At 41.5% G+C, this 22,674-nt stretch overlaps 1 protein-coding gene across 1 annotated transcript; it reads left to right on the top strand.

The window, feature by feature from the left end:
* Positions 1-375: 375 nt before the first annotated feature.
* On the top strand, positions 376-22,040 carry ints13 (integrator complex subunit 13). The gene is made up of 17 exons (XM_063216867.1): positions 376-688; positions 1,331-1,571; positions 5,891-5,965; positions 6,364-6,566; positions 7,379-7,459; positions 7,833-7,923; positions 8,776-8,904; positions 11,412-11,496; positions 12,003-12,095; positions 12,807-12,896; positions 13,313-13,491; positions 14,422-14,589; positions 15,175-15,329; positions 15,790-16,014; positions 20,593-20,720; positions 21,020-21,155; positions 21,437-22,040. Exons 1-17 carry the CDS (start codon positions 681-683, stop codon positions 21,471-21,473), a joined length of 2,124 nt encoding a protein of 707 aa, XP_063072937.1. The 5' UTR covers positions 376-680; the 3' UTR covers positions 21,474-22,040.
* Positions 22,041-22,674: the final 634 nt, after the last annotated feature.

The raw sequence follows: 22,674 nt of genomic DNA, 5'->3' as shown, positions 1-22,674 counted from the left end.
CTACTCTCCTAAGATTTTTTGTTCTGTTTTGTTATTATTATAAAGAGGTACTTCTTGCAGGCGGGTTAACATTTGCTCTGTAGGCTACCTAAGGCATTTTCTCAAGTTCATATTTATTTTATCGCATTTATTTAATAACAATTAATAACAATTTGTTGTGGGCGAATATAAATCATATTTGAATCATATTTCCACGCATTTTTTATTTATTTATTTAAGAATATTCGTTTTCATCTGTTTTTTTTATTTCTTCTTCAATTTTTTTTCCCATTGATTAGTCAATCGGAACCACCACTGCCCTATGGGAACCACAATATGAAAGTGTATTTAGCCATATGTTTACGCACGGGGCTATTTTAGTGATGGACACTTGTTCCAACAAAGACATCCTCCGCTCCGTACACAGAAATCCAGCCTAGTGTGAGAAAAGTAGTTAGACAGACATGAACCTGTGTTTAAGATAACATTTCATTGTACCCATCACTTCTATTTTAGTGCACAGGAAGGTTGCCGTATGTCTGTGCCAAATAGTCGAAAACTGCACAATAAAAGGATTTAGAACGTGTTTCCAACGACCAAGCGAAATGGCTAGCTTTGCAAGCTAGCCCAGTGGTTGGTTAGCTGAAGCTAACCGTGGTCTATGAAGCATCTTCTCCTCCCTTGCAACAAAAACCGCTGCAATGATCAGGTATGGTAGCCTATCATTTGTTTTGTGATATGAAAGTGCATTCTGGCTTATTGCACAATCCAAATAGTCGCCACTGTAGTTCCGCGAGCACATTTTGCCAACACGTTTGTAGATGCAAGCAATGAAACCAAGCTAACCTTGGTGCACCGCCGCGGTAGTTAAAATATAACTTTCTGCAACGCCGCTTCCTAGCCATAGCCACATTTTCAACTTGATGGATAGCCAGTGGACAGGCAAAAATCCTTGTCAGGCTTAGGATCTAGTATGACTGACCGCAGACGATCTACATTTATCATCTTTCTTAAGTCTTTGGGTGAAAACGTTCGGAGAGTTCATTATTTTTCATCAGCCACTACCTTATTGGTGATCAACCTTCTTGGTGATCAACCAAGCTTTCTGTCACATCATCTCCAACTATATAGTTCACTACGTTTCATTCAGCCATCGAATTTTCGTGGACGGTTTTGCTTTGTGAACAGCTTTTGACCAGAGATGCGTAGGCTATTATGCATTTGCTTTATTTACTAAATTATGTGGGTCGTTTTAACTGTTGCAGTAGCCTACCCCAGACGCCAGAAAAAAAACACACTAACAGGATTTTCTCCCTCTTTCCACTTCATCCCTTCATGATCACACCATCAGCTGCATGGGCACCGGGATCAACATGTTCGGCGTCTCCCACAAGACGGTGTTTGTGGTTGACCACTGCCCTTACATGGCAGAGTCCAGCCGGCAGCAGGTGGAATGTGACATCCTCACCAAGAGCCGAGCGCAGGGCATGATCCCCCTGGCTCCAATCTCCAAATCCCTGTGGACCTGTGCAGTGGAGTGTTCTATGGAGTACTGCCGCATTCTCTATGATGTGTATCCCTCTGGAAAGCTAGTGAGTTGTGGTGGCTTTGGTTGCATGCACTTATTCCAGAAAGTAGATTAGTCACCTGAGTAAATGCCTTACATCAGGGGTGGGGAACCTTTTTCATTCGAGGGGCCACTTTAAATTCATCCGAGGGCCATAAAAGTCCTACAAGGGTAAGGTAAGTAAGGTAACTTTATTTGTACCCGAAGGTAGATTTGGTTGCAGGCAAAAGTAGCAAAAGCTTACACAGACAACAAAGTACTGACACAAAAAACTTGCACCAACAGCCCAATACTAATGACAGTGACAAGGACAATAACAAAACAAAACAAGGACAACAAAAACAAAAACATGACAAGCAGACAAGTGTTCCAAACAAGGATATGAAGAAGGAAAATAAACAATAAATATATAAATATGTATATAAAAACAGGGGGGAAACCTTAAAATGTTGGACTCATGTGCTATTCAGTGTTTTAATAGCAGAAGGGATAAAACTGCATCTATACCTCTTAATTTTGCAGGCTGGCATTAGGAACCTACGACCTGAGGGGAGAGGCTGAAATTCACCATATAGTGGGTGGGATGTATCATTTAAAATGGACCCCGCCAGTCTCTGCAACTGCCTACTGTAGAGAGACTCCATGTTGAGCTGTGATTCTCCAATTAACTTACCAGCCCACTTCACAATCTGATTCAGGGAATTTCTGTTTTTGAGGGGTAAGCTGCTGAACCATGACAAAAGGCTAAAGGACAGAATTGACTCAATAAAACATCTGTAAAACATGGTTAGCAGCTTTTTATCTATATGGAAGGATGACCGCTTCCGTAGGCAATGTAGGCGCTGGTTCGCCTTTTTATACCCAGATTCACAGTGTGACACAAAGGTGAGTTTTCTGTCGATTGTGGTCCCAAGATATTTATAATTGTCAACACATTCCACTACCTGACCTTTTATGGTAGTTGGTTCCTTATTAGTGGCGTGTCTTCTGAAGTCCACATAACTTACATGTTTTTTGTTTTAGAAATATTCAGTTGTAGAAAGGACTGCTCACACCAATCTACAAACTCCTGAACAATTGGACCATGACCCGTGTCCTTGTCCTTTAACAGACTGACAATAACTGAGTCATCTGCATATTTCAGAATATATCGGTCCTCCTGGCTACTGCGACACATATTGGTGTGTAGAGGATAAACAAAAGGGGGGACAGAACACAACCTTGAGGCGAGCCCGTGGAGGTAGAAATCTGGTCAGATAGCACTCCATTGACCCGCACTCTTTGTGTCCTGTCAGTTAAAAAATACAGCACACAGCCCAAGAGATTCCTGCTCAGTTTAAATTGCTCCAGAAGTCTTTCGATTAAAACATGGGGCTGAATCGTATTGAAGGCAGAAAGGTGAGGAGAAATCAATAAATAATAGTTGGGCGTGTGCTCCCTTGCCTCCTAGATGTTTTAAAAGAAAATTCATCAGTTGCATCCTCAACGCCTCTGCCTATATGCAAACTGGAATGGGTCGAGATCAGACTGGGTATTCATTAAAAGAACATTTCTTACCAATTTTTCAAATGCTTTCATTACCAGTGAGGTCAGAGCAATAGGCCTAAAATCGTTCTCGACTTTGGGACACCTTGTCTTGGGAACAGGGACAATTATTGCATCTTTCCAACATTTAGGGACATATCGATTTTTTTTAAAGACTTATTAAAAATGTAATTAAAAACTGTACACAATTCGTTAGAACATAGCTTAAGCAACCTACCACAGATATTATCAGGACCACAGCTTTTGTTTGGGTTGGTAAAACGTAGAGCTTTTTCAACTGAGCCCTTATTTATTACATACAGTGAGGAGAATAAGTATTTGATCCCTTGCTGATTTTGTTGGTTTGCCCACTAATAAAGACATGATCATTCTATAATGTTAATGATAAAATGTATTATAATATAGAGAGACAGAATATCAAAAAGAAAACCCAGAAAATAACTTTGAAGAATATATTTTAATTGATTTGTATTCCATTGAGGAAAATAAGTATTTGACCCCTCTAGTCAAAAAAGACAAAATACTTGGTGGCAAAGCCCTTGTTTTCACATACAGAGGTCAGATGTTTCTTTCAGTTAATGACAATGTTTGTGGGTATATTAGAAAGGATTTTTGTCCACTTTTCTTTGCAGATCATCTCTAAATCAAGTAAGTTGTATGACTGTAGCTTGCCAAATGGGAACTTCTGTTCCCTTCACAGGATTATTATAGGGTTAATGTTTGGAAACTGTCTAGGCCACTTCATGACCTTAATGTGCTTCTGCTTGAGCTACTCCTTCGTTGCTTGGGCTGTATGTTATGGATTATTATCATTTTGGGAGGCCAATCCATGACCCACCTTCAGTCTAGTGGTGGTGGGAAAGAGGTTGGCATGCAGCATTGTACGTTTACATGTCTCCCTCCATCCATTTCTTGACGATGTGAAGTTGTCCTGTGTCTTGGCCAGACAAACAACCTCAAAACATAATGTTACCACTTTCATTTATGATGTTGGAGAAGGTGTTGTTCTTGGGATCATAGGCAGCATTTCTCTTCCTCCAAACACATAGAGTTGTGTTAATGCCAAACAGTTTGATTTTGGTGTTATCTGATTCCAGCACCTCCCAGTAATATCCTAATCCAGTTTGACGTTCATTGACAAACCTCAGGTGAGCCTGAATAGGTTCCTTCTGAAGCCGGGGTACCATACATGCACTGCAGGATTTTAATCCGCTGTGGTATCAAGTGTTTCCAATAGTTTTCTTAGTGATTGAGGTCCCAGCTGCCTTGAGATCATTTCCTAGCTCCTCCCATACAGTTTTAAGGTACTTTATCTCACTTTTTTCTGGTTATTAAATTCCCACAAGGTCAAATCTTGTATGGAACCAGAGACAGGCCTAAGATTGATGATTGATGATCATTTTGTATGTCCTGAAATTGGGAAGAAATACACCAACAGTTTGCTCTTTAATATCCAGTAGCCCATTTCAGCCTTGTTGAGTTCTAAAATATTTTCCCTGACATCCTTTGACAGCTTTTTGGTCTGTCCCATGTTGGCGAGTTTATTTTTGATTGATTGACTGATTCTATGGACTGATTCTGCAGATTCAATGTGTCTTTTGTGCAGGTTACTATTAACAGGTGTATTCAATTCAGATAACAAGTTGATTGGAAGTGCCATTTGATCTGCGGGATCAGAACTCTTAATGGTTGGCAGGGGATCAAATACTTATTTCCCTCAATTAAATATAAATCAATTATTATATATTCTTTAGAGTTAATATCTGGATTTTCCTTTTGATATTCTGTCTCTCCATATTAGAATACATATTATCATTAACATTAAAGACTGATCATGTCTTTATTAGTGGGCAAACCAACAAAGTCAGCAAGGGATCAAATACTTATTTTCCTCGCTGTAGTGATGATCCTGATCTGATAAATTATGAAAAAGTTCCTTTGTTCTTTACTAAAATCACAAGTGTCAAAACGACAGAAAAAAATATTAAGGCCATTAGCAAGATCAGCGTCAGAATCAAAATCTTCTAAAATAACAGTGTTTACATTCTTTGAGTTACTAATACCTGCAATGGATTTCATACTTGACCAGGCTGGACCCAAATTGTTAGCAGCCATTTTATTTTCCAACATTGTTTTGTAATTGCTTTTAGCTCTCAGGATTTCGACTTTGAAGTCCTTGGTGGCTGTGTGCAGTTCCAAAGCAGTCCCATATTTGAAAGCATGTTTTTTAGCCCGTGGGGCCGTACTATAGACACAAACCAGGATTTACCCCTGCACATTAGGCCTATATTGAAGGCAGCTAAAACAGACCCCACCTTCTCTAAGTCCCCTGAATATAACTTAATTGTATTGCAAATGTATTTTCTAAGAATCCTTCACAAAATATGTCATATTTCATGTGAAGCTGCAGAACATTAAAATTATATCGGTGGCGGATAAAAGGGCCTCAAGGGCCGCAAACGTTCCTCCAGACACGTGTTCCCCACCCCTGCCTTGCATGAAAGTAATGTGAACTTGGATCAACTGGTCTCAACTCAACTTCGATCAACTGGTGTCAACCATGTCTTAAAGATTAATTTCCCTTCTAAAACATTGTCTAGCGGTGTTGGAGAGTTAGAACTTGACTTAAGTCATCAAGATTAGCCTGAACAATGTATCTTTGTAATGCTCCTCCAGGTATGCGAGACCACTGCTATTTATCAAACTATTTCAGCTTTGTGAATCGGTATGGCTAGTTTTGTAGTTGCTGCCTATCACACGTTAATGTTAACATTTCTCCTCTGGTGCCTTGTTTTGCAGGTGAACTACATCGTGAGTGACTCTGAATTCCACGGACTGAACAGCTGGAGACAAGAAGACCAGAGCACCCAAGAGGTAAATATTCAGACAAATCTACAAGCAGACAGCTTTAATTTGATTAAACAGTGCTGTGCTAGCTGCTTTCAAGTGTTTCTAGTAATTTAATTTAACCAAACAAGAAAAGAGTTCTTTGGAGTTGGGGTGGGGAGGGGTGAGGGGAGTCTGCTTTGAGGAGCTAGGCCTAGGGTCTGTTCGTCTGGGAACAGACTTGCACGTTCAAATCCCACAATTCCCACCATAAGTAGTTGGAAGCCTGTGTGTCCCTACTCCCTCATCCATGGCTGAAGTCCCCTTAAGTAAGGCAAGAATCACACATTCTTCCAGGAAACGTAACCCTGTAATAACACTTAAGTTGCTTTAGGTGAAAGGGTCAGCCTCATGTAAAGTAATGGAATCCCCTTCTTGTGCCGCAGCTGATGACGTCACTGGCTGGCATCGGGCCCCCTAACCCCCAGGAGGACCCCGAGTGCTGCAGCATCCTCCATGGTCTGGTGGCCGCCGTGGAGTCCCTCTGCAGCATCACCGAGTACCAGCACGAGGCTCGCAAGGCTATGATGGAGACGGCCGACAGGGTGGCTAACAGAGGTCGCATCATATGCCTGACCAACGCCAAGAGGTCAGCAAGCACTGCAGTGGTGGTGTGTCTTGACACTGCCCTTACGATTGGATTACAACGATTCGATTTGAATCGATTCAGTCTGATTCTACGATGCATTGCAATGCATTGCAATGCATTGCATTTCTATTCTGAAAGCAAGTGTAGAGAGTTACTTGTGCACAATCCCTGGTGCTGAACAAAAAGATTACGTATTTTTTGAAATAAGGTTCGCACACTTCTTTGGATTTTTCTTCTTCAAGAAGAAGAAAAATCCAAAGAAGTGTGCGAACCTTATTTCAAAAAATACATATTCTGAAAGCAAGGACACATTTCTCATCAGTCATGAGGCAATACAAGCAGTCAGATACTGAACAACATTTTATTGGCTGTTGGGTGTATCAATCCTGCAGCTTTCAATGCTTTACGTGCTATAATTTCATGTAAAGTTCATTTGCTCCTTGAATGCCCATAAGTAATTGAAACTTTAAAAAATAGGCTGCATCGATTATGGCATTTGTCGAATCGGTTAATGAGTTGTCCTGCCCCCAATTGCGATACTTTGCCAAATCAATTATTGTTAACGCACACCACTACACTGCAGGGTGTCTGGACTTTGGAAAAATTCTCCCAAAAGTCTTTGAGCAACATTGCAACTTTTTAAAACTAAATAATTTTTTCCTTTGCAGCAAAGCAATTTTCTGAACTTAGTAGCCTATTCCTTTTGATATTGTTGATGTGCCATAATTGTACTCGTGATTAAAGTAGTATGAAAGCATCGGTCTTAGTTAGTATGTTGTGCTTTATCTCTAAAAAAATTGTTTTTCTTATAGTGATACACATGTGCGTATGTTGGAGGATTGTGTGCTCGAGACGATACAGGAACAGAACAAGCTGGCAGCTGGATCTGACAGGTCAGTTTGGGAAATGCCTCCAGCAAGTCATTGCTACTATTTCATATGTTGTTTCCTCTGCCATTTATTGCCGCTAACACTGACATTATGATAACTACTTTGCTATTGCCGTGTGCTTATATTGCAATGCAGTGTGCCGTGAGTTGTATAAAGTAGAAATACAAGTACTGTTACATTTGTAATTACAACACTTGTAATGTGATATTACAAACTTGAAACCATGTAAAATCATATACTACTAATGTTGTGATTACATCTGTAAGAGCACTTTACCTTCTACTCTATACAACTCTGGATTTGTCATGTTGTTGACATATGAAACCACTGGTCATGAATGAAGGCAGCTCATGGAAGCTCACTGTCTCTCCCTCAGACTGATGCCCATCCAACAGTGTGAGCTGGTGCTGGTCCACGTGTACCCTCAAGGGGACGACATCTTAGTCTCAGACCGGGCCAAGAAGGAGGTAGGCTCGTGCTTTTCAGCACCGATTAACTTGTCCACCCAGGTCAAGGTCAAGGTCAAACCGAATTGTCTCCAAGGGGACAAATGTACCTGCTCCACTTGGCATTTCACCTCAACATAATATCACTTTAGTTTTTCTACAACATTGAATAGTGGAGTTTATGGAAAAACAATACATCCACTAGCATCGCTGTGGAAATGTAATGGCACAAATACATAAGTTGTGACTAGAGCCACACCAGCAGCAGAGGTTATTGACTTTGTATAGATTCGCTGGCGATTTGGGCGACAAGAGACAATTTGAACGACTTGAGTGACAGTTTTTCGTTGAACATTATACTAATTCGTGATTAAGGTGTTTCGGGGACAGCTACTGCAGCTAATTGGAATGTGAGAATGCTGGTATTTTGCTTTTAACAGGCCTAGTCTGTCGCTTCCCTCGCTTGTGTCGCTCTTGCTATGAATATGAACACAATCCACCGACTCTTTGTTGCATAGGTCTCCTCTGGTGTGTTCACAAGGGTAAGGGCTACAGAGGACGCTTTATATAAAGTTAGTGTGTAACATAGAAGTGTGAATGTTATTTTCAACGTTTCCTGTTAAAAAGGCAGGATGTGATGTACAGCAAGCCGTTGTTGGCCCTTTTTTAAGTACATCATAAAAAGCCAGCATCCTGTCCAGTATTTCTCCCTGCATTCCACAATGAAGCTGACCAGTGCACAGACACGAAACAATGTACTACTTCCCAGTAACTACATGAGGAATTCGGAAGTTTACGACAACCGCAAAGTTGGGCTAAGCTGTAATGAAACACGCAAAATGCAATTACACCTTATGTATCTTTTACCTCCAGATTTCTAACGTGTTGATCAGTGAGGTGCACAGTGTTCGGGCTGGAAGGCACCTGGCCTCCAAACTCAACATGCTTGTTCAACACCACTTTGACTTGGCCTCCACCACCATCACAAACATCCCCATGAAGGTAGAGTTTGTTTCTGACGTTCACTGCCGTCATAATGGTGCTCTAACTCCAGTCCTCAAAGTATTACTTTTTTTTAAATTAACGCTTGTTATATATTAATTCTAATTCATTACACAGTTCACAAATCGTTGCACATTCCACAAGTTCACAAATCCATGGTCTGTTAATTTGTCAGACATTTTAATGTGTGGCCTGTTGTTTTTTTTCTCTCATCCATTTTGAATTCAGTATGATTTTGCTTATTTCACTGCACTCATTGCTTGTCATTGCCTGCGATGTATGCATGCCTGTGTGTCGTCATATTGTATTTATACTCACACTGAAATGGCTTGTGTTTTTCATGCGCTATTTTCTGTTTTGCTACGCTAGCCCACATTAAATGTTTGTGAACAGGTCAGTACTCTTCAATCTAGACTGACTCGGTGTCCCCCTCTTGGGGGGAGGCTGTATGCATTTTGACTTTTTATTTTGTGGTCCCCCATCAGATGTTAATTGCTGCAATTGGTTGTGGCAACGTTGATACCCTGCCCCAGCATTCTGCCAAGGCTTCCTGTTGAGTCTCCGGTTGGGTGGGAGTGTGGGGGTTAAAGGATAACTTATGCCAATTTCGACATGCAGTTGTAATGCTCACACTGCCCTAGACTTCTCAGTACTTGAGATTTGTTGTCTTCTTCAGCCCTTTCTGAGATCGTGGTCATTGTAATGGGGGCAGGTGTATGTTTACTTTTCAAGTCTGCCCCCATCAGAATAGCTTAGATCTCGGAAAGGGCTGAGTCGAAAAATGCAGCATCACCAGCAGGGCTCCAGAGTGCGACCAATTTGGTCGCACATGCGCCCATTTTTTTCAGTAGTGCGCCTAAAAAATATTTTTAGGCGCACCGGTGCGACCAGCCATCAGTAGAACAAAATGAATAGGCAATGCTAAACACCCATTTTAATGGGCATACAATTATTAGCCAATCTTCAGTAGTGACTCATCACAAAATAAAATGCGTCAATGCGGTCATTCCTTCATTATATATATATATTTTTTTTTTAATTAAAGCTGAGGTGCATGTGTCTGTGGGCATAGGTGAAAACATGTGGGTGCACCTAAATTTTGTGCTGGTGCACCTAAAAATAATTTTTAGGCGCACCAGTGCAAAAAAATTAGTCTGGAGCCCTGACCAGGTACTGGCATTGTGAAGGGTAGCATGAGCAATGCAACAGCATATTGAAATTGGCAGAATTATCCTTTAAACAAACAAAAAACATGGTAGATGCATATCTGAGAGCTGACATTTCTCAATTTGCCGGTAACCCTTCATGTCGGTGCTGTGAACTTCATCTGGGCTTTGTCGAGGGAGTCTGGTGTTTATCTCTACTGTAGCTCTGGTATACTAAGTGAGATTACACAATCAGTATTTTGTTGTAAAAGTGGGATGCAAACCCTGATCAAAGTTCAAGCACTGTGACATGATGAAGAGGATGTCTTGGTAACCTGAGATATGCTTTTTTTTAAACTCCAGTCAAGCGTTGGTCAGAATGTTACAGTATGGATGTTTCCATACATGCAGTGTGATGATGATGTCTGAAAAAGATGGAACTTCACACGCTCCCAATCCCCATCAAATCCCAAACAATTACCTTCCTATCCTTCCACACCAGTGTGCCCTGTTCCTTTCCATTAGCAACCCAGCTTAGAAATGGCCAACCCATGACCTCATGATGTAGTGTTTTGCCCAAGCTCTGATAGTTTGTGCAGTGTTTGAAGTAGTCCTCTGTTCTCCATAATTGTGTCTCATCTTCACATCTGTCTTGATGTGGTGCACATAGAGATGCACCGTAGAGAGTGGCAGCATATACTCTTTTACATGGAAGGTGAATCTCATAATTGTTTATTTTATAAATGCTATATTAAGCATAAAGTGAAGGGTTGTTATCAGGGTAGACCTATATGATAGCTGAAGGTACTTAACTGTTTGAGAGATCAGCATTACATAAATCAGCTGTGGTTCATGATGCCAGCAGGATAATGTATAAAATCATAGCACAAGAAATTCACCAAGTACAATTAGTTTCAGGCCTCCAAGTGTTCCAAAAATATCCTCGGAAGCTGGCCCCACAATGTAGTCTTCTCGCATGAGCAGTAGAGATGGTCATAGTTTTCCTACTGATGCTGCAGAAGTGAAATATTACATTGCACAATAGTCTTTTAGCAGCCAATTATTTTCCTTTATTCTCCTCTCGCTTCCCTATTGCGGTGTTGTACGTTTCCTCTGTGTCTCCGAGTGTCCTGAAATATTTGTCACAACTGGCTGCTCTCACCCGTCTCTACGTGTTCTTGGTGTCACTGATTTCACCATGTTACTGACTATATAGATCGATGACGAGTGTGACTCTTGTGTCACTTAGCAAACATGAACACAGACAGACGTGAAAATTAGTCATTTTGACATTCATTTGAGAAAAGCAGCAACCTTATTTTGTGTGTGTGTGTGTGTGTCCCTGCTTGGTTGCTATGGTAGGAGGAGCAGCACGCCAACACGTCAGCAAATTACGACGTGGAGCTCCTACACCACAGAGACGCGCACATGGAGTTCTTCAAGAGCGGTGAGCCACCTGTGGACCTACACCACCAGTTATTAGGGCCCATTCACGCAACCCTGTTAATGCTACATTTCTTTCACTGTCAGCCATTTGAATACATTAGTAATTACTGGTGTCCATCCTGAGTTTAGACAGTGAAAACTTTGCCAGTGAAAGCTCCAGTTTTTTTGTCTGTGAAGTGCAGTTCTAAATGAGATGGGGTGGGGAGGTGACTATAAATTAACATTATATAATATGAATATACAGTCAAATCAAATGCAGAAAGATACAGTACATTCAATATAGATTTAATCTCTCTCTATCCCTCTCTCTCCCTCTCTCTCCCTCTCTCTCTCTCTCTCTCTCTCTCTCCCTCTCTCTCTCTCTCTCTCTCTCTCTCGTTACATCTACTTCTGATGTGCAAACACACACACACAAAATCTGCTATTTTCATGTTCTAGCTATTTTCATACATGGCTGTCCTCTGTTGGATGTTGTGCTGATTGTTGGTTGTGTGATTACTCCACCAGGTGACCTGCACATGGCTGGCAGCACCAGCAGGGACAGTGGCCTCAAGGAGACGGTGACTCTGAAGTGGTGCACTCCTCGCACCAACAGTGTAGGTAGGTGGCAGCACTCTACTGTACAGCACTGCATGTAGGTGGCAGCACTCTACTGTACAACATTATACAAATAGAGTTATGATGTATGATTTCTGGCATGTATAAGATGGCATGAAATCTGACTTTTCTTTGCATGGATTTAGAATATAAGAACTTCAGCTTCCTTTGATATCCAAATATGTTAGTGCAGTCTGAATAAAAAACACTTAAACTTTAATTTAACTCCCTCGTGTGTCATGAATCATTAGTTGATGTTAAAGTGGTGGTTCGCTATTTTAGACATTAAGCCCTGTTTGTGTGACTTCTGGGGTGAAGTAGAGATGTTCTCATCACAATTTTGACATTTGGTGCTGAACGGAGCATTTGGGTATCCAAGACTGCAGCCCCCCTACCTTTACATTGACTCCAATGGAGCACTCAAGCAATCGAGCATAAAATGGAATTAAACTTTCGTTCGAAAAGACATGGAACTCACTGTGTGGTAGGAAGTAACCATGCTTGTGCACTGGACGCAGGTGCTTTTGCTAATTAGCTGATGTTACCTGGTCTGATCGTTTGCTCATTACCATCAGCTCTTTGCCATCAGCTCGTTCCGATGTTGGTTGCACCAAGTATGTGGTTTTGACTTACTGTAGCGAGAGGAGAGCACCAGCAGTTCATTAAACCCCGATTTCCCTAATGCCTTGCTGCCTGTTCCTTTGTGTTTTCCAGAGTTGCATTACTGCACGGGTGCCTATCGGATATCGCCAGTGGATGTGAACAGTCGTCCCTCGTCCTGCCTAACTAACTTCCTGCTGAACGGTACGTCGGCTGCTTTCCGCAGTGTTGTGAAACGGAAACCTCAGACCGTCTGAGGCAGACATTCAGGAAATTATTCATCACTTGGTCTGTGACGGATGTTTCTTGGTGATTACATTAAAGGTGGCCACCTCAATTGTAAACACCTTTCTCACTTGGAATTGGATCAGGATTTGGGAATGGGCAGCATAGTTGCATGAGTAGCATAGATATAATGCCTCTTCTGGCCACAAGCCTACTACATACTCTACCTTTTAAACTTTTTTGCAAGATTTCACATTACAGTTCATATGAAACTGTACAATATTGCCTCTCCAATTACAGTAGTCACATGCCTGTAATGCCGGCTGCCCACCTATCCACCTCGACTAAAACTGTTTTCTGGGAAACTCTGACTTCTCTGCTGTTGTGTTTGGCAGGTCGCTCGGTCCTTCTGGAGCAGCCCCGCAAGTCGGGGTCAAAGGTCATCAGCCACATGCTGAGTTGCCACGGCGGCGAGATCTTCCTGCACGTGCTCAACAGCACGCGCTCCACGCTGGAGGATCCTCCGTCCATCAGCGAGGGCTGCGGCGGCCGCGTCACGGACTACCGCATCAAGGTATGACGGGGCCAGTCACAACATTGGTAGCCTACACGTGAGACGAACACGGATATGTGTGGGGTGTCTCACATGTCATTGTCAGTTGATCTCGCAAACTCTGACATGAAATTGGGGAGTTTGTGATTGCACACCCCACATGAACGATGGAGAGCGCTATGAATGTATTAACCATCTAAGAACATGTTGACCCAAATACGTACGAACTTGGCCACACAGAGTGAACGGTACCTCTAGATTAGAAGATCTGAATAGTCTGCAACTGTACTGTTTGACGGATGACATGATGAAAGAAGAATTGTTTCCCCAATGGTCTTAAAAGGAGTGTTCTTTGTCTTGCCATTGTACAGACGACTGTGCCCCAGCCAAATTTTTGACTATTTTTAACACATAGTACATGGGCAGGTGTGAGTTGCATCGCATTATTCCCCACAGTGAGCATTTCAGATAGAAAAGGTAACTCAGGTACTTGGAAGGGTAACTGAAAAGCAGTGTTGTTTCGACCTGTTTGGTTTACCAAAGTTCCAGACTGACATCTGACCTGTAAACTTACACTGATGTTCACTCATGCAAGATTTAGTTCTAGCGAAGACTCAGGGTGTCTTACTTGTTCATCCATGTGTCTAAGGAGTGCCTGTGTTTGCCTCTTAATTTCCCTTACACAAAGAGCAACCCTTCTGAAATCTTCTTTATAGGATTTGCAGTTGGACATGGGATCAGTCAGTTCATTTATTTAATTAATTTAGAACACATTTTCATTTCGCCAGTTATGACCTTGATGTCACACGACCTTACACGTCCAAAATCATTTAGATTCATGAGGGTGCAGGAGGACTGCAGAACACAATCTAACCAACTTGAAGATAAAACCAAATAAGAGCAATTATAATTGATGATTATTAAAAAAAAGCTTGCACCCTAACTTTCCAGGACTTTGGCGAGTTCATGAGGGAGAACCGCCTGACGCCCTTCCCAGAGTCCTCGGGGAGGGACAGCTCCGGAAAGTTCCCATCGGACAGGTCGAAGGGCCAGCTGGAGCGGCACACTCGCTACTGGCCCATGATCATCTCCCAGACCACCATCTTCAACATGCAGGCCGTGAGTCACTACTGCATTGTAAAATAGCTCATAACACCTTTTTTAATCTATTGAGTTTTAATTTCCAGTGATGAGCATGTTCAATTCAATCAATTTACACATCTGAATTTGTCCGTTTCCAATTCTGAGTTCTTTAACTTGGAATGAAATATCTTTTTGATGGATATGAATGAATAAATATGCCTTTATAGCAGGGGGGGGGATTTGTTTTGCGTTTTGGGAACACTTGGACAAACAGACAATTACAACATAATACAAGGACAAAACTAAAATACAAACAAATTATACAAAGTAGATTCACATAAAAAATATAAAATCCTGGCAGAGAGGATGATAACTAGGCTAAAATAGAAATAATTAAATTAAAATCCTATATACATTTATTATATGAAGTTATATTAAATCTGTCTGAACCTAACTTATTTAACAGTTGGATGCTTCTAGGCAATAAGATGTTAACCCTCTTTTAGTCTTAAAAAAGGGTAACCTGTATCTAAGTCCAGATGGGAGGAGGGAGTATTCAAAGAGAAGGGTAAAATAATTGACTGTAGGGAGTGCTTACTACATCTTCTTGGTGCCATGCAGGTGGTTCCCCTGGCCAATCTCATAGTGAAGGAGTCGTTAACGGAGGAGGACGTGCTGACCTGCCAGAAGACCGTCTACAACCTGGTGGACATGGAGAGGAAGAATGACCCACTGCCCATCTCCACTGTAGGCTCACGGGGCAAAGGGCCCAAAAGGTACAGGGCAGGCTCACAGCCAGGGATTTCATTCCAATGGCATTTCATTACATGGTATGAATTGGATGGTGGGCCCTTTCATATGACTTTGTCCTGGGCCTGGAGAAAGTGCTCAGCGGACCTGCTCACTGCCATACTGCTAATCTTGCATGTCGCTGCTAGTTGTTTACCCTCCCTATCATGTACATTTTTGGATGCTAAATTTTTTCCAAGGAGACACTGAACTCTAAAGACCATTCTGAAAGAAAGCACTTGATTTAATTCGATAACCCACATTGAAGAAAATAATTAAAGCATAACTCGTCGTACTTGCACAAGCAGTCAGAATCCGTACATGCGCACCCTACTGCACAATAACGTTTTGTATTGGTCAGCATTAGGAGAGGCTTGTGATGAGCACTGCCCTGCTGGGTCTGACCGACTCGTCATCCTGCCTGTCTGTCTGTGGCCTGTACTGCAGGGACGAGCAGTACCGCATCATGTGGAACGAGCTGGAGACCCTGGTGAAGGCCCACGTCAACACCAGCGAGGGCCACCAGCGCGTCCTGGAGTGCATCAGCGCCTGCCGCAGCAAGCCGGCCGAGGAGGAGGAGAGGAAGAAGCGAGGGAGGAAGAGGGAGGACAAGGAGGAGAAGGCGGAGAAGAACGGCAAGGAGGACGACAAGTCCTGGCAGGATTCGGAAAGGTGAGCGATTTTCCACTAGGGTGATCTGGCAGTGCCGTTTATGACAACCGGGTTTAGTTGTAAGCAGTGTGAGAAATACCAGCAGGACTCTAAATTAACTTTTTTCATCACCAGCCAAAATGGCTTGTAGATGTTAATCTTACTAGCCAAACACACACTCACAAATGGGTCAAATGGCTAGTGAGTTGGTCTTTTCTACCAGCCAGACTGAAATTTCACCAGCATTTGACCGGTTGGCTGGTGTTAATTTAGAGCCCTGCCCGCCAGTATTCGGTGGGACCCCATCTCCCAATTGTTGCGCAATAGAGATATTTATTTTGTGAACACTAGGTTGTCCAGAGGGGGGGATCTGGGTGTCCTCACTTTTTTTTAGATGCAATGTAGTGCCTCCTGGTCCCTTACAGTAGGTATTGTAAACCCTGCATCCTCAGTTTCCCCAATCAACCCCCTGGATCTTGCACACTGGTTATAAACAACTGGATGTTTTCTTGGCACTAAAAGATGTTTTGTTCCTTATCCATCTAAATTCAGCAGTTCTGGTCTAAACATGTGGTTCTTTACACCTTTTACAACGCTTTTCTTGGCTGAGGGACGAAAAGTCTTCATGCTTTTTGGTCTTTTATTAGTTTTTATTTATGATAGGACAGTGAGAGATTGGACAGGAAACAAGTGGGGAGAGAGAGAGATGGGGAAGGTTCTACAAAGGACCTAGGCGGGAATCGAACCCAGGTCACCGGCGAATCAACCCAGTGCCCAACTGTTAGAGCCACGCTTGGGGTCAAGAGAATGATAATCCTCACGGATGATTTATAGGATGCTTTTTCGATAGTGTTCCCACACAGTTGCAGTGGAGTGATGCTTGGTCAAATTCATGTTTGGTTTGCCAAAGATCCCATAGACAAGAAGTGTGGGATAAAATGTTTTTTTTTCCCCCCACAACTAGCCCTACATTCCTATTAGCTGGGTCTCTTAGCGTCCAAAAAGGGCCTAATCGTTACGCGCTGGATAGAAGCACCAAAATCGGTGTAGACCTTCCTTAGGGTGTTCTCCATCATTTCAGAAGGGGTGCCCTAAATTTCAATGTCATTAAGGTCATTTTTATGGGGTAAATCCAAGATGGCTGCCCAAAACCAGCCAATAGTAGTAAAATGCTGTACTGCCTGCATGGAAATAATGGTGTTATGGGCCAATCCACCTATTTGTGTGTGATGTATACAAACTGAACTTTGAAAATATGTGCAAAACTTACCATAAAAACAATGTTATATATGTCTTATTTAGATTCAAAAACAGGAAAATCATAAAAACCATGGTCAGAATGAGATCACTCTACAATTGAGAGCTCATTTCTGGGTATTTAGCTATTGAACCAACATTCATTAAGAGTTTTAAAAATTTGCAGTGGGTCATATCTATAACATCCAAAAAGAAAATTGTGGTTAGAAAATTTAGGGGAGAAGAGATAAACCCTTGAACTGGGCCACACATAACTGTCCCAATGTTAGCATGCTAGCATTAGCAGGTTCAGACACTCAGTCTGCTCTTCAGATAAAGATGGCAAACAATAATTTTAATCCCACTTACACATGCGCGCACACACACAAACTACTACTACTTCCTTAGGACCCCCTCAATGATTTAACCCTAGGAGTCCAACTGAAATATTCATATCAATCAAGTCAATAATACATGTACATATCAAGTGTCAGTGACAGCTGTCAAATGACAAATGTATGCTGATTAATGTTCAGATATGTATATCGCAGTCCTAAGTGTACAATGTAGTGATAAGGGCATTTATGCTTAGGAAATTATGAATAATCAATATGCAATACACCAGCCGTCACCAACGTGGTGCCCGCGGGCTCCAAGTAGCCCTCCAGGAGCTTCTGAGGTGCCCACCAAGGATGATTGTAAACAGTGACGACCATAAGATTTTAATCACAGTTACTGAATTTAATTATGAGATTATTTCTTCATAGCCTATAAGCAAATTATTCAGTCATAGTGTGATTTGGGAATGATGTCAAGACATCAGTAGAGGATTTTGAACAAACAAGTAGCCCTCGGGTAGCCCTCAGTAGCCCTCAGTAGCCCTCGGGTAGCCCTTGGTAGCCCTCGAGTAGCCCTCAGACCCAGAAAGGTTGGGGACCCCTGCAATACACCATACATACAGTATATTGACAGATACTTTGTTTTAAAAGAGCAAAATGGTAACATGTCTGTTTTTCCATCTACTATTGGCTTTAATATAAATGACATGTTGGCTACCTAACCACTTAATTTATTGTTTGCTCGTTATTTTTTATTTGTGGGTGTGGTCCTTTGTTTAAAACATGTCTGCCTGCCTTCCCTCTCTCACATAGGCTACTAAAATATTTTTCAAAAACTTAAAACAACAGCATGTGGAAATCCTATTGGCTTTGGAGGGCTAACGTCTATAAGACTATACTGTACTCTACTGTATTGCACTGTACTGTACTCTACTATACTGTACTGTACTGTACTGTACTGTACTGTACTGTACTGTGATATACCGTACTGTACTCTACTGCACCGTGCAGTATGCTACTGTACTGTACTGTACTGTACTGTACTGTACTGTACTAGACTGCACCGTACTGTATGCTACTGTACTGTACTTAACTAGACTCCACCGTACTTTATGCTACTGTACTGTACTGTACTTTACTGTACTGCACCGTACTGTATGCTACTGTACTGTACTGTACTGTACTGTACTAGACTGCACCGTACTGTATGCTACTGTACTGTACTTAACTAGACTCCACCGTACTTTATGCTACTGTACTGTACTGTACTTTACTTTACTGTACTGCACCGTACTGTATGCTACTGTACTGTACTGCACCGTACTGTATGCTACTGTACTGTACTGTACTATACTCTACTGTACTTTATTATACTGCACCATTCTGTATGCTACTGTACTGTACTGCACTCCACTGCACTGCACTGTACTGTACAGTACAACTATAGAACTGAAACATGTAGAGCGGTGGTGCTCAAACTGTGGTACGCGTACCACTGGTGGTACTTGAGACATCTCTGGTGGTACTTGGAATACCATTATGAACCTCTCCTGTATTGACTGGCAAAAAGTGAATATGGAAGGCCTTTACTGCGATATTCTAATGTTGGTTGTCAAGGTGGTACTCGGAGAGCTCAATATTTTCTCAGGGGGTACTTCACACAAAAGGTTTGAGAACCACTGATGTAGAGCATTCTGAGGACATGTACAATATTATGCAAAACGGTGTAGTGGGAATGAGTTATGTTACTGTTACCACTCAAAATCTTGAAGGTTAAAAAAAGTCGTGTGGCATTTTGTTTGGGGGGCGGGGTATGATCGACTATTCTTCCGCCCAGACTATTTATGTGCCTTGCATATCAAGAAAATGAGTCCAGGTAATGATTTACTTTCATAGTATATACCATATGAGAAGTGTTGTTCTATATAGATATTTCTCCTATGGGTAAGGGTGGCAAAAGACCTACAGTACATGTTGTCCATCAGCTGTCAGTTTTGATAGCACTTTAAGTACTCAATGATTACTGAGCTAACTAATACAACTTTTGACAAGTACTAGGTGAGGACTTGTCTGCAAATAAACATTTTTTTTAAATCTGTCTTCTTACTCAACATACACTAAGAAATCATTCCCATTTAATTTGAACTGAAGTCATACTGTGGCCTACATGTAGGCCTATATTGAGTAATCTGTAATGCCATTCTAAAGATGACTGAAATGCTCTCACAATATGCACTTGTAAAAATATAGAATTAGGTGATCTTATGGGGTTCTTCATACATATGGAAAGGTCCTGTCCTTTACCCTCTCTCATACAAATAAAATACGTATATCTGTTATGGAAATTAGAGGATGGGGAACCTGCTACCTAGGGCATCTTGCACTGACACTATCCCATTCAAATCGAGCATTAGCAGCAGTCTATTCTCACCATAGCTTTAGTGTTGGCAATGCTCATTTTAATTCAGACCAAGAATCTTCTCAAATCGTTCACAATGTTACATGCTGTCAAGCACGTAAGCACAGACTCACCCATACTTTCACACTATGTACATTTTGTAGTTTTATCAATCTGGTCTAGCAGGCTACCCTTGCTTCATCTCTTCTGAGGACTATATTAACATTGTCAGCTAAGGATAATGTCATGTAATAACAATGTAATGCGTTACCAACATGACATATTGTATATGACATGGTAGACATTTTTTTTTCAAGGGGCACCCCTTCTAGGATGTCTTCAAATCAGTCAAGGAACACGTGTACCGAATTATATGCTTCTATCCAGCGCGTAACGATTTCTCGGCTTACAGCCCCTACTATATGACCTATTGTTAGTATTTGATTATTATTGGAGTCTAATTTCTCAGGCCGAAAGAACAGCCAAAAATAGGCTGGTTGGTTTGAGGGGGTTGAATACAAACCCCTATGCCACTGCATCACAGTATGGGTGGGTCTGGGCTACTACAAATAACGGTGTACAGTATTGGGTCATTTTGTAATAACTGTTGTGTTTATGTTTGGTCAGACTGAAGCCAGTGGAGAAGGAGGAGGCACCGGAGTCTGAGATCATCAAGGACTCCCCCGACTCCCCAGAGCCCCTCAACAAGAAACCCCGCCTGACCGAGGAGGTGCCAGTGCCAGAGAAGGCTAAAGGTACAGCAACAAAATACAGATTCTCTGCTTGGCAAAGTGGACATGGTTAATGCCATTTAAGATGCCACTAAAATAGAAATATACCAATGCCAGAGAAGGCTAGTTAAAGCAAAAATATACAGTGTTTCACTATGGTGCTGCAAATATGAACGTGTCTTTGGCTGAGTATCTAAGGTGCTATATGTACAATAAGACCGTGCCTCACTATTTCCCATATGATTATCATGCCAATTCCACATTTCTACACATTTTCCCCTTTTTAAGTGCTCTTAATTAATTTCCTCCCGGTTCTCTTCCAGGGCCAGTGTCGCTGCTCTCCATGTGGACGAGTAGGATCACAGCAGTCAACTCCAGGAAGCACCAAGAGTTCGCCGGAAGAATCTCCTCTGTCAATAACAAAGCGGAGCTGTATCAGCATCTGAAGGATGAAAATGGGTCCGTATCCCTTTTTTTCCCAAATTTCTCCACATTCATAGAGATGCTGATATTGTTTTTTTTTTTTAATTATTATTATCATGGACCTCGCTGTTGTATTTTATAATGGATGTTTGGAGAACTTTTATTTTACGTGTGCAAGTAAATTAAATAATTACTGAACACATGCTGCTAATGTCGTTCTGAATGCTTATACATACCACCTGGAAAAATTGCCTGTCTGTTGTCTGTATAATGTAAACTAATTTTGGCTGCTTTATAACTTTTTTTTCCCCCAACAGAATGGATACACATGAGAATGGCAAAGCCACTAGATGATGGGCGCAAGCTCAGCGGAAGTCTCTCCACATCTCCAACACCACTCGAGGAAATTATGCCACAGCTCTAAGGATGTGATGTCACAATGAACGTCACATCAGGAGTGACGTGGGAAGTCTGGCACCCCTGTATGCTTCACAAAGACTTTTAAGGGTATGAGGGGGGGGGAAAAGAGTCTTGCAACAAGGCATTTTTTATGGTCTCACTTGGTCATTGTCTTTTTTAACCCATGTTTGTACACGTGAGATTTCTGAGAAAGTATAAACATTATTTAGCTGTTTCTTTGTTGTTGTTTTTTTGTTTTTTTTTTCAGATTATCTTTACACCTCTCAATAGAGTTGAATGAGCATCTGTCAAACATGAAATACATAAAATACTTTGTCAATGAAAATAGCATTTGAACTTTTTATTCTCGCACATAAGGGGAAATTATTAGGATGGTGTGTGTAAAAAATACATGGAACCAAATAATGTAACAAATCCAGTCTGTATCATACTGTGAAAATGCACAATTCACACAGATATGCCCACTCAACGTTTATATTAAATTGCTATGTTTTCAATGTGTTTCAGTGCCGTTATCAAGGTGTGATTATCCTTTCTGAAAAAGATGGGTGTGCAGTAAGTTCTCATCATAACAAAAAAATATTTTAATTGCAAAAACATTAAGTTGTGAAATATAAGAAATGGATTTGCAGGCAAGGCACTTATTCTAATAATTGATTCCTTTCGGCGTTCTTTGTTGGTAGATTACCTGAGAGTCATTTTGGCTTCAAAGTAGTATTTATAAACTGACAAACAGTCTTGTGCTTTTATTTATGCTCAATTTTAGATCATTAATTGTTTGCAGCTTTTCAAAAGTCCACAGATGTCCCTCCCCCTGAGTCTTCAGTAATGCAGGTGAATGTTTGATCAGAATGAATTATCATACATCACACTGATGCGTAATGCGTTTCTCCAAAGCCCCCTTGTAGCTTAGTGTGGTGGATATTGGTAGTATGGAGGAAGCTGTTGACTTTCTTTTTGTGTTTTATGCTGTGCTTCTCCACTTTGGCTGCTGCTGCTGGGTGTTTGAGGTTCGTCCTGCTCTGGAGTGAGGGTGATCCACAGCTTTGGGGGTGGTGGGGATACGTTTTGTGTGAACAGAGGAGGTTTTCTAGGCTTTAAGGCCTTCCTGTCCAACAGGTACTGAGGGATAGAC

Source organism: Engraulis encrasicolus, chromosome 15 (genome assembly GCF_034702125.1).
Source record: "Engraulis encrasicolus isolate BLACKSEA-1 chromosome 15, IST_EnEncr_1.0, whole genome shotgun sequence".
NCBI classification, from domain to species: domain Eukaryota; kingdom Metazoa; phylum Chordata; class Actinopteri; order Clupeiformes; family Engraulidae; genus Engraulis; species Engraulis encrasicolus.
The sequence above is the reverse complement of the archived record's forward strand: the minus strand, read 5'-3'. Positions and strand labels throughout refer to the sequence as shown.